This window comes from Lemur catta, chromosome 7 (assembly GCF_020740605.2).
Source record: "Lemur catta isolate mLemCat1 chromosome 7, mLemCat1.pri, whole genome shotgun sequence".
Lineage (NCBI taxonomy): Eukaryota > Metazoa > Chordata > Mammalia > Primates > Lemuridae > Lemur > Lemur catta.
In genome coordinates, this window is record NC_059134.1 from 70927740 (window position 1) to 70941692 (window position 13953).

A 13953-nucleotide genomic window follows, 5' to 3' on the forward strand; every position below is an offset into this window, starting at 1 on the left:
TCACGACAACCACCAGATTTAACCAGCTGGGCCATATTCTCCTAGGCAGTGCCTGTTGACCTCCTCAGTAGCAGCTGCTCAAATGAAATTCTCATTAGACAACTTATTTTCAGAAGCCAAAGGACTCTCTGATTAAATATATGTATTTAGATATAGAAGTCCTTTTTAAAGTATTCATTTTCTGACAACTGTCGCTTATGTTAGAGCCCAGCTACATTGGCAACAAGCTGGGTGATACAAGGATAACTAAAATTCATCATTTAATCACAGCTGAAGAATTTTTATCTTGGAAGCATTTTAACCTGAATCTATTAATCAAAGCCTTTCTGTACAATTTACGCATCAATAACAACAGTGTTTTAAAAGGTAGTTTCTGATATTCAGTCATTCAATCTATCTATGCATCTATCTACCTACCTACCTACCTACCTATTTATCTACCTATGACACTAAATCAAAGTTAAATTTACAGAAATCAGAAACCTTGCCTATCTTCCCACAATTCTTCAGAGGGGGCATTTCAGACAAAGTACCTTTGTTCAATAGCATTTAGCAATCTGGTCAAATCAATGCTCAGGGAGGGTATTTTCTTGAAGGAGTGGCAAATTAAACATTGCACAATAATTTGGTTGATCAAAGCATCTGCCTAGAAAGTTTTTGTTTCATCATGCAAATATTGTTTTTAAAAGGATCATAATAAACTTTTTATAAATCAGTTTCTGCATATGAGCGCAAATGAGAGGGAAGGTATTTAGTCTGATAAAGAGTCAAAATATTCTCCAGAACAAGAATGATTCAAGAAAGGTCATCATTCATTATATCAATCACACAGGCTTGTCAATCAGCTAATCATGAAATATGGCCCTCAAACCATGAAGTAAAAGTGAGGGAGAGGTGAGTGATGCACTTAAAAGCTCTTAAATGTCCCATGAGATAGTATGTCCAAAATGAGGAGATGGACCTGAAACTTTAAAGGGTCAAATTCAGGCAAATATTGGTGAAGCTGTTATACCTCCTTAGACTCAGAATATAATTATTTTAGAATAAAAAATTTGTCCTATACTTTTTTAATAATGACCTTTTCTATAATCATTTCTGTACTCCCATGCTATTTGGTTCTATTGCTCCAAGCAGATAACTGAAATAAAGATTCAAACTCAAGATATCAAACTCAGGATAAAAAATAGAAATTCTCATTGATTCCATCTCCAAAACACCTCCCTCCATTCTTCATTATTATTATTATTATTAATTGTATCATCACCCTTCTATTTACCCACAGTTTAAAAACTCAGCTCCCTTTGAATCATTCCTCTCTCATGGTCTCTACACTCAAACATCAAGCCCTAACAATTCTATCTCCTAATGTCTTTTCCATATGCACCTCTCTTCCTTCCTCATTTCTGCTGCCTTAGTTCAGGGCCTCATTATCTCTAGCCTGATTTCCTTAATGTCTCTCCCTGCTCCCATTCATCCTTGACAGTGCTGCCAGATTAACTTTCCTGAAGGAAAGCTCTAATCCATCACATTATTGTGCTAAAAAATAGTGGCTCCTCCATCACCTTCAATATAAGGTCCAATCTCCTTAGCCAAGAATTAAAGGGCATCAATGATCTTAACATAACCTACTTTTTCAATCTTATATACCACATGCATCTTCACCTTAAGTTAGAACCTGAATTGCTGACTATTTTAAAGCTCTCTGCCTGTTCCTTCTGCCTGAAAATGCCTTTCCCCTCCATTTCTGTCTATATAAAATCTTTCATTCTCCAAGACAAGCTAAGACCCATTTTCCTGTGGAGCTTTTCCACAGCTTCCTAGGCAGGAACAATTTGTCTGTCTATCTTGTAAACTATCTTACTTAACATTTCATCTATACAACTCTCATATAACATATATTAGACATTGAATTAGAGTTCACTTTGTATATGTCATATCTCTTACTAGAATATAAATTCTTTAAAGTTAGAGACTATTGTTATATTCATTAGGGGTATGCTATGTCATGTAGCATAGGGGTTCTTAACCTGAAGTCCATAGACCCCAAGAGACATGGATAGAATTTAGGAAGTCTGTGAACTTTGACAGAAAAAAATTCTTTTTCCCTAACCTCTAGTTGAAAATTTGCATTTCCATAAATTATGGATGCAGGCAACAAACCACAGAGTATTTTTGTAGTAACTATGACATTGTCACCAATAATATCACAATTGATATTTTTATATCACATTACACTTATAGATATCTCAAAATATCTTTCATGCTTATTACGACTTCAAAATTGTGATATTGTTAGGCCCTCCATTACATCTTGTTTTTAATGCATTAGTAAAATAGCACATTCTACTATATCACAAATTTTTTAAATTTTTTAGCATTTTAATATAATTCACTTATTTTGTAATTCTGTGTATTGTACTTTAGGTACTTAAAACCATTCTAAGATAAGATCTGTAGGCTTCACTAGACTATCAAAGGGATGCACAGAAAAAAAAAGGTAAGAAGTTAATAATCTCAGAGTTTAAATACAGCGGCTTGCACAGAGGAAGAAAAACATGCAGAAAACGTAATTACAATACTATATAGTTCTTGATTAGGGCCATAAAAAAGATAAAAAATCACAGTCTTAGTATTGGAAAAAGACCAATCCTGTGTCCTCTACAACAGCCCAATTAAAATGGCAACTGAAATTGCTGCATACCTCTAAGGATGGACAATTTATTACCTTCCAAAGATTATGCCATATAGACAGTTACGACTGTTACATAGTTGGTCTTATTAGCCATATTCTGGTTCCTTATAACTTCTTGTCATTGATCTGTATTCTATCCTCAGGAAACTAGATAGGATGAACCCAATCCCTCCTCCATGTGACTTTAATCTTTAAAGACCCATCATGTCATCCTTGATCTCCTTTTCTCTAGGGTTAATATTACTAGTTCCTTCAATCATTCCTGTTATTATATAAAGGCCTATGATCATGTCAATTGTTCTCTGAGAAAATCCCAATGCTTTTGAGTCCCTATTAAAGTGTCGTAATTCAGAACTCACCAAAATACTTCAGATACATTCTATTGAGCAGGGAGTTCAGTGGGACTACCACCTCTTAAAAGCTTTATATTGTACTTCTTTTAATGCTGATTGAGATAGCAATGGCAATTTTCTGGCAGTATTCACCATGCTGACCCCATTGTACTTTCAGTCACCTAAAATTCATAAGCTCTTTTTTTCATTCACGTGGCTGCTATTTATATTTCCTTCAGTAATTGTTTGTATACCCAGGGGTTTTGGACTTCTGAAATTGATAATACGATCTATTAATTTTACCTTGACAGTTTGGTTTTCAGTTCATATTTCCAGTTTGTCAAACTCAAAACCTTTTGAGTTTTGTTTCGTTCACATAGTCTGTTCCTTCCAGATTTGTGGGATCAGTAAATTTGATGTGCATGCTTTCTATCACTTCATATTCGTACTTAATATATTATGTACAGTAATATACACTAAAGATGCCTGAATTTCTGATGTCTAAAACATCTATACTGCAAAAAATAATCAAATATCTGTAAACTATGTAAAAAAATTATTTGCTAGTAGGAATATAGTGATAAAGGACTCCTTACAACTGTTTCTCTTGTACAAAATCAACTATAACACATGGTAATAAAGAGGAAGAATATAAAATTAACCATTATTTGTAAGAAAAAATAATTTAAAATTCCATAGTAATCCAAGAAAAAAACACAAATCAATTTCTTTATTTTTACATTAAAGAGCTTTCTAAACTATTTTGAAAATCACTTACTTATAGAATTAAAACCATCCTTTTGATGAATCACAATTAAAAGTAATCTAGCAATCTCACTTATTCAGAGGTGATTGATCTAGAAACCTCAGCTATTCAGAACATAACCAAGAATGAGGAAAACAAAGTCTCTGAAAAGCCAGAAGAGTCAGCACAAACCTCATTCACTAAAGATCATGTATATTACCCAGAATCTCCCAGCAACTCATCAAGAACATACTTGTTCATACTTTAAATATAGTCTAGATATCTTGATCATCTAATTTCATAATCTACAGATGAATGGAAGGAGCAAATTAGAAAATATTTACAACTGAGCAAGAAATAACAACCTGCAACCTGAAATCTAAGAAGGGTAAACCAACACATACACACACCAAAAAAGATACACATATATATTAAGCAGACACAAGAACTCTAAAGTTTCATAATTGTACAGAAAAAACCATAAAGTCAAATAGTCCTAATTATCTCAATGATCTCCAGGGGCATCATTACATTATGGCACAGTAAAATAACTGACATTTATAATATGATAATCATCACAACACCTCAAATTTACACAGTTTATAGTTCATAAAAGACTTCATATTCACTATTATGGTTAATTCTCAAAGTGTTTGAGTTGCCAAGTCAGATAATAGTACCATACCAAATTTTAACTTTTGTGGCTCAGAGAGATTGAAGAATTTACCCACGGTCAAATAACTCTTAGACAGGTATTAGAGTTCCTAGTCTATTGCATCATGATCCTGAGCCATCAAAAAATATTTACATCTTGTGCCATATAATATGGTTAATAAACCAGGGAAGCATGCAATACATTTGAGAAAGATTGCTACAAAAATTAATTGGATACTTTTAAACTTTTGAGCCCTTAAAGGAGCAAAATTAAGTTACATGAAAAATTCACTTATATCTAATCTCAATTTCCTTATAGTGTCACAGACGTCTGAATTTAACTGACAATGCTAGTAATAAACCCAGAGCTATTAATTACCCTACATTTCAAGGCCTAAAAATCCATACATAAAAAATGAAAGCACATACATAAATATAACAATCACTCAGACTTGATTTATTTTGTTTACAAATATTACTGGAGAATCTTCTTTCATTTCTGTTTTCTAGGATCCAGGTGAACCTGAGTAGACCCTTGTACAGAGTAGAGAAAGTAGATGTGGGATTTTGCAGCAGATGTTACATGTCAAAGAACTTATCCTTGAACATTTAGCTTTAACAATATTTGAAGCCCTCAACACTCATTCTATAATATATGGAAGTAAAGTAATATAATATTTATAAATTTATGATATTTACAAAAATGAAGAGAAATATTTTTTTATTTTGCTTGTTAAACAGTTGATATTTTCATAAAGAAACACTATCCACCAAAAGGAAATAAGAGAGAATAAATAAAAAATAAAGTTGTAGTTAGAAAAATTCCCTTTCTACTTTTTTTCCAGGGTAAAGCTTACAGTCAGTTTAAAATCTTGATCTGTTATCATAAGAACCAAATAAAATGCACAAAGTTCTAGAAAAATGGAGCTATCTGCTTAACACTCCTAATGGATCACAATCTGAATAAATTTTTCCTAGCTAGTGCTAATTATGCACTCTTCTGGCCCTTTAAATCACACTCATGTTTTTAAGGCTTAGAATCTTTAGAAGAAAAAAACCCAACAGTTATGTCCACACATACCCTCTTGTTCAGTCCGAGTCATTTCCTCAAGCTTCTTCTGTTTCAGTGTGTCCACCACATCGGCAAGGCTCCCTTTGCGGCGTTCTGGGGTTCCAAAAGTAACACTGGTCATTATCTCGCGGTCCCGACTCCCTTCGTCAGGCTTATGTGGTGAGGTAGAGGTATTTCGGAAGGAATATAGGGGGCATAACTTATTATTCTCTGATTCCTAGAAAAATAAAATAAAATAAAACCATTAGAATACAAGTTTCTTTGAATACCATTGGAGAAAAAGCCCAAACTCAGGACAGTATACGATGCTTAGCAGGACAAATAAAATATATTAACTAAAATAAAATGTAATAACTAACTTGGTAGGACAAATAAAAAATATAACTCATTAAACAATACTAAACATTAAAGAAATAATTATCAAAGGAACTAACCTGAAATTGCATATTAAAGCTGTTTAATCATGTCTTTTAATTTAGAACTAGTAGGAAAGTTAGCTTCAGTATCCAATGTTCATTGTTCACCAAAAAATACATAAATGATCTAACTCAGTGCCAGAAAGTTAGCCAACTTGAATATTTTGTGTGCTGGGGTTTGGGGAAAATTGGTTTTTTTCTAGCTATATATATATCTGTCCACAGTTACGGAAGCCTCTTTCTATTCCTTACCCTTACCACTGACACTTCAACACACAGTAACACATTTTTCATCTGGTATTTTTTTTAACAAAAGGACAAGTTTACTACAAAAACATTTGCACAATAATTACTTCATAGTACAGAGAACTTAGCTAACTGGTAAGAGGGCTAGATGCATCAGCTGAGGAAGAAAAGCAAATCTTAGGTTGAAAATATCAAATACTTAAAAGTTTATAGAAAGAAAATGTTTTTATGTCTCTCTAAATCAGAACTGAGGGTTGGAAGCAAGTATTATTTGGCCACAGCCTTTCAATGCTCTTGCATTCACCTTATCTGTTTGCACAAGGGGATTCTTTCTCCCTACAAAAAAGTATGTAAAGTAAATCATACAGGTTTTGTGATTATCTTGAGAAGCTTGAAAATCCTAATTGTTCCTCTATCTCTCTCCCTCACAAACAAGCCCAGAAAACTTCAAGAACTAGAGAAGCATGAGGCAAAAGTTACAGAGTTAATAACTAGTGGGAAAGGGTGAGAAAAGGAAAATGGAATCTAGAGCAGTAAGTTTCCCTGTATATTAAATGTTATAATAATTATACTCAATAAATGCTAGATATTTAGGTATTGTCATTGTATATAAAGTGGGCTAAACCTTATTTTCAGATAACATTTGTAAAGCAGGTAGGCACAGTGCTGCACTCACACTACTGAAGTGGTGTTTAATAAATGGTAGATACTATTGTTCCGAAGGAAGAAGCAGATCTCAGAATAGGTCCAAGGAGGTTTTTCTCCCTTCTGGACCTGAGGAATTGTGAAGTAAAAAAATGTTCATGAGTCTTGAACTAAATCAAATATTGTGAAACCTGTGAATATATTAAAAACCATTGAAATGTATACAGTAAATGGGTAAATTGTGTGGTATGTTTACTATATCTCAATAAAGCTGTTAAAAAATATTATGAACTAAATCTTAATCTTTTCTGTATTCCCATTCCTAGCACAAATACATGGACCAGAGCAACTCAATATATTTGTGCTGAAATAAACTGAAAAAATAAATGGGACAGGGCAAGAAAGAGAACTCCTCTTTACCTTGCTCCTACATCCCTTCCTTCCTCTAGGAAACATGTTTTATTTCATATAATATTTACAATAATTCTATGGAGTGATGCAGGGGGACTCCTTCTTTTAGATGCCAGCCATGGTTAGTACAGGGCTCCTTGGAATGGACAGTTTGTTTTCTACTTTGTGCAAATGAAAACTCAGAGATATATTTGCCAAAGTCATTTTGACTTCTTAGTAAAGTCCATATTAGATATCTGACCAAGGATTTTATTAATTGATAATCAGCATTTGATCAACCATGCTTCATTTACTTTCATTTCCAATGCAAATTATTTTTACATCAGAGCCTAAAAAAAATTTTCTAATTAAAAAAACCTACTCAACCTAAGGGATTAAAAACCAAGTCAAAACAGTAATGGGTGAAAGCGGTTACCTACAAATGACTCACCAATGACTGCAATAAAGAAGATTTTTCCATCTCTGCCAAATTGAAATTGAAAGACGCTAGGAAGGGTTCTCTAGCCTAAATAACAACTTTAGCTCGTACTTAGAGCATTTGGGCTCCATAGAGTAACATTTTTTCCTATCAGAACTAATTTCAAACTCATTATCTTATCAATTCATTGTCACTTATTTATTACACTATATTTCTTGCTTTATACTCATGGGAATGTGGTCACTGCCATTCTGTACCACAGACAATAACCATGGTTCCTTATCACAATGAAGACCCACAGTGTCCTCCACCCCACAATGTATGCAAAATGGTTCAACACAACCAAGTAGCAGAGAGCAAGAGGCTAAAAAGTCATGATTTCCCCCCAAAAGCCACAAGAACTACTTATGATATTTCACCAAAGTGCAAACATAGGCAGTAAATAAAACCATAAATAGCTTAAATTGTGTAAGTCATGTTAGATTATCCCCTTAAAACAAGGAAAAGGGGTGGCCCTCACTTTTTAACTTTCTAAAATTTAACCAATATCAGCATTCCATGAATGGAGGCCTTTGAGCAATTCCTATGAGTAAAAGGAGAACAGAAATCAATACACTCACAATAGATAACAATCTATTAATAATATGAAGTCAATAATGCCAAATTTAAAAAAGAAACTTGACAAAAGATTTTATTTTTTAAGAGGCTAAGTAATTTTTGAGTAAATTTTCTTAAGAAAAGGAAAGAAAGCTCTGCTTCTTTTGTAATTTCCTAAAAACAAAACATGTCCAATGGCACACTTATTGAGGCAAAATGTCCAGTGAAAATATCTATCAAGTCTAGGTGCATGTCACTGCAGCACAACTGTCAAGAGACTTTAGACAGTATTTCCCTAGAGCATTGGTTCAATGTGGAGAATTACCTGGCAAATGTGTCAAAATGCAGATTCCCTCAACCCCTCTCAACCTTCCCAAGGATAGAGCCAAAGAATGTGAATATTTATGAACATCCCAAGTGATTCTGATGCAAAGGCCCTGACCCCACTTTAAGAAACACTACTCCTTAAAAGGTAATGAAATAAATGTGTTTTGCCTTAACATTACAATGGGAATATAATTATGAAATTTTTTGAGCTGGTTAATTGTGATTTTTAAAAATAACATAAAGGAGATTAATGCTCTTCTTTTGATCTTTCTTTTGAAAACAACCACTGTATAATATGACTGAACACATGACCATTACAAAAAGCAGAACACATGGGGCACTGAGTTAGTAAATATTAGTTGATTCAAAGGAAGTTTCCTATAATTTTTTTTCTCTCAGCTGGAAATCAATTAAACACAGTAGATAAAATATATGTAGATGACTGAAAAACCACATAGTAGTACCAAAAAAAGGTAATTAGATAAAGTGTCAAGAAAAGAAAAAGCAATTTTCACAAATCAAGAATTTTAATTGAGATGTTTCCCAGTGTTTGAAGGGATAGAAAAGTAAATATCAAAAACAAAAAATATTAAAATAAATATTGCTCAGATTTTTCAAAAGCTGTTATTCAAAACTGATTGCTCAGTATTGGCATTCAAAGTTCAGATCAAAGTACATTTCATCCTTGAAGACCTTCCTGACCATACCAAGCCTCACTATATGCTACTCCCTAAACTACATATTGAAACTTAATTATAATCATATAATTTAGCATTTAATAATTTGCTAGAGGAAATTATTTGTTACTATTTGCATGTAATAGTCATATTTGTAACTAAATTTTAATTCGTGAAGGATTGGGTCATGTTTCATGCTTCTTCTATATGCATCTGGAACATACAACAAAATGTTAAGTACCTATGGGCCAATGAATTTGAAATGACTACTCACCAAATATGTCAAAAATAATCAAAAATTAAAGTTAAGGGTAAAGATTTGCTCTAACAATGATGGGATCATTTAAGCTAAATATTTAGAACTGAGATATTTTTAAAAATAAGGATTGATGATATAGCTACACAATGGAATACCACACAGCCATTAAAAACAATGCTATTATCATTTGAAAATATAGTTTTGTTTATAGTGATAAATAATTAGAGCCAATCTGCATGTCCAATTGTAGGGATTGTTTGAGGGCATTATGATTATGATTTAATTCATATGATGGAAAAATTTGATACTATTTAAAATCATATTTTTGCAGAATTTAATAAAATGTGGGAGTATTCATAATGTATTATTAGTAAAAAAGTATGTTAGTGAAAATATATCAATATACATTTTTTAAATGGTTTTATTTTTAATTATTATGGATAACATAATAGTACATATTTATTGGGTACATGTGATATTTTGATACAAGCATACAATATATAATGATCAAATCTGCATAACTAGAATATCTATTGTTTCCACCAACAGATGAATGGATAAAGAAAATGTGGTGTATATACACACACACACACACACACACACACACACACAGAGGAATATTATTCTGCCATAAAAAAGGATGAAATGCTGTCATTTATAATAATATGAACAAAACTGGAGGATATTATGTTAAGTAAAATAAGCCAGGCACAGAAAGACAAATGTCACACATTCTTACTCATATGTCAGAGCTCAAAAATTGATCTTATGGAGGTAGTGAATAAAACAGTGGTTACCAGAGGCTGGGAAGGCTCGTGGGAAGGTAGAGGATAGAGAGGGATTGGTTGATGGGTACAAAAATACAGCTAGATGAAAGGAATAGGAAGATCTAGTGTTTAGTAACACAATATACATTTTTAAGAAAAAAATTATGGACAGAAGAGACCATACTATCCAACAAATTGTGAATGGTTCTCTGAGTATTGGGATAATAGTTTTATTTTCTTTCTGAAGTTCTCTATATTTTGTAAATGTTCTACCATAAATAATACTTTTAATCAGAAAATAAATTTCATCTTCACATTTGAAAATGAATGCCAAAAAAGTCATAGAAATAATTTATTCATGAGGAAAGATGTATTAAAAATGGAAAAAAAGATATATTGTAGTATTTAGAATATAACACCAATTTTTATATGTGACCCCCCCCAATATATACACAAGCTGTAAAGATAGATACCAAAATATTTATAGTGATTTCTAAATGATGGTGAGACTATTGGTAATTTTTATTTCCTTTTTTGCTTATCTATATTTTCTAATTCATCCTCCATAAACATATTACCTATGTAATAAAGAAAAACGAAAGTCATTTTATAAGAAGATGCTTGGGGGAAATAGAAAAAAGAACAATTCAAAAGAAAAGAGTTGGCCTTCTTCAAGATGTCTAGAGAGTCACTGTACCAAACCCAGAAAAAATTAGCAAACTTGCTTTCCTTGGCATTTCTACAGTTGAAGGATCTCAAATAATATTTTCTAATAAATCTAATTATTTAAAAAGGAATCTTTGTATAAGATAAAATCTAGATCCGTATTACTATGGTTTAAATGTATGTGTCCCCAAAAATTCATATATCAAAACCTAAAACTTAATGTGACAATATTAAGAGGTAGGGCCTTTAGGAGATGACTAAATTGTCAGCCCTCATGAATGGGATTAGTGATCTTACAAAAGGGCTGGAAGCAAATAGCTAGGCCCTTTTGCCCTTCAACCCTTCCACCGTGTGAGGACATAGCTTGCAGGTACCCTCTGGAGGATACAGTAACAAGGCATCATCTTGGAAGCAGAGACTGGGCCCTCACCTCCCAGACACCAAACCTGCTGTTGCCTTGGTCTTGGACTTCTTGGCATCTAACACTATGAGAAATAAATTTCTATCATTTACAAATTACCCAGTTTGTGGTATTTTGTTGCAGCAGCATTAACACTCTAAGACACTTAGGATTATAACATACTGTTTCCTGTTTGCCCTCAAAAGATATACAAAATCTATTTCCTCTTCAATATCAGAATTGTTCAAATATCTTAAGGAAGGGATCAAATTAAAAGTATTTTTCTAAGTAAAACTCCTCCATTTACTATACCTCATGTCTCATGTGACATGATTTCCAGATCCTCTGTTACCCTCCTTTGACACACTCCAGTCTATAAATGTCATTCTAAAAATATGTCACCAACCACTAAATACCAAGTTCTGTATCTTCACTTTCATCAGGAAGAAAACCAACATTCACCAAGGTTAAGTTGTTTCCCCCATGTCACAAAGGTAGAACTGTCAGAGCAAAAATCTAGAGCAGGTCTTCTGACACCAAATCCAATGATTTTTCTGTTCCACAGGCCTACAACAAACAATCACTCTCAACAGTAAAAGATGCCATAATTTCAGTCACAATTATCTTCTACATCTTTTTGTTTCCTTCCATTCCCAGAGAGATTTATCTACTTTTGAGGCAGAAATTACATTTTGCTATTAACCCTAATCTAAGAATTACCAAGAAGTAACTTGTATTATTCATCTACTGTTATATAAAAAAATCACCCCAAAACAAAGTGATTAACACAACAATAATCATTTATTATCCTTAATGGTTTCTGTGAGGAGGAATCTGGAAGCATCTGGCTGAAGGTTCTGTCTCAAGGTCTTTCATGAAGTTGCAGTTAAGTCAGTAGCTAACGATGGGCTCAGATGTGGTGCCAGTACAAGAACACTTCAAGAGCTCTGGGCTGGAATAGCTAGGTTTTCGTGGACACCCTCCTCTACCTCTGTGTGATCTCCCCGCATGGTCTTTTCTCTCCAGCATGTTGGTTTCAGGATAGCTGAGCTTCTTACCTGATGGCTCAGGGCTCCAAAGATGCACGTTCTAGAAGCAGCCAGATGAAAGCTGTATCACTATTTCTAAACTAACCTGGGAAATCACACTGTTTAACTGTCATCGCATTCTATTCAATATTGAGTCACCAAGACTTGCCCATGGACGAGGGGATGGGAGTTAGAGTCTGCCTTTTCAAAGGATAGAGTTATAATTATATCCTCAAATAGTTACTATGAGAAATTAATCATGTATAAAGCACTTAGTACAGTGCCTATCACATAAGTACTCAATAAATGTTAGCTACTCTTAATATTAAATTCAAATGTCCTTTGTTCAATTGTCCTTTGTTTCAATTTTCAGTTCTGAAAATACATTCATGATAATAACTTTCATCATTTTCAAGTTTTTATTCATACTCGTTCATCTAAGTAGAATAATAAATACTAAACTGCATTACTTTCTTCATTATCAATGTTCATCCCAAACTAATTCCACTAATATCTGGTTCCTCATAAAGCTCCAGGAAACAGCATTTGTAATTTGCTTTTTCTAGAATGCTATCAATTCTCACTTATCCTATCTGCATACAGATTATCTCCACTCTGTCCAGGAGCAGCTATAGTACACTAGTGCTCTGGTTCAGCTGGGTTGCCGACCACACCTAGACAAGGAATGTGGATGAGCAGCCATACTGCAAGCGGAGGAGAGCAATGGGCTGGGGTTGCAAAAGTCAGATAACATGTCAGGAATTGAGAGCGGGAGAGCATAAGTCAGAAATGTAATCTTGCCTATGTAATGGAGTTGAAACTCACATACCAGTGAAAGTCATTGCACTTGGGAGAAACCACTGGGAAATGGCCTAAGTAGCTGCAAGAATCAATTTCCCTACCTGCTGCCCAATATAAATGTAGGAACAGAGTATTATTCTTATACCCTTTCCTACACCCACCAGCACGACAGAATTAAATATATTCATTCTTACTGCATTGTATGTTGTCAGTTTTGTTTTGTTTTCCATTTTAGCTGTATCCTCTACAATTACAGCTTTATTCAAGATTTCAAGGTCCTTAAAAATCCAATTGTTCAACCCCATCTAGCACTTGAATCCCCTATTCAAGAAAAGGTGGAATAATAAAGTAGTTAATACAGTACAGGCTCTCTAGGCAAGATTTTCTAGTTTCAACCCCAGCTTTTCCACCTTCTTCCCACGTACACTCAGACATGTTAGTTAACCTCTGTTTGCCTTAATTTCCTTGTATGTAAAATGGGAGCAATAATAGTAGCAGTAAAGAACTTACTTCATACAATTGTTATAAGAATTAAATGAATTAATAAAAACAAAACACTTAGAACAGTGCTTGTTATATATTTAAGTGCTCATTAAATGGTGGTGGTAGTAGTGGTGGTGACTGTTACAATATCCTAGACAAGTGACTTTTTGACTTCTCCTTAAACACCTCCACTGATAGAGGATTTATAGCACCTCCCAAAGCAGTCTATTTCAACTTTCAAGGGTTGTCAAAAATTCTTCTTTATGGGAATATAAAACCTATTTAAACCTATAGTTCTATCCCATGGAAACATTCAG

The 13953-nt window shown here is 33.5% G+C and overlaps 1 protein-coding gene across 1 annotated transcript in view; it reads right to left on the reverse strand.

Moving 5' to 3' along the window:
• SOX6 (SRY-box transcription factor 6) overlaps positions 1-13953 on the reverse strand; it is a 383942-nt gene that overhangs the window by 340600 nt on the left and 29389 nt on the right. The window contains exon 3 of the mRNA XM_045557593.1: positions 5505-5712. Within this exon, the coding sequence (XP_045413549.1) occupies positions 5505-5712 (208 nt within the window). The remainder of the gene's footprint in view (positions 1-5504; positions 5713-13953) is intronic.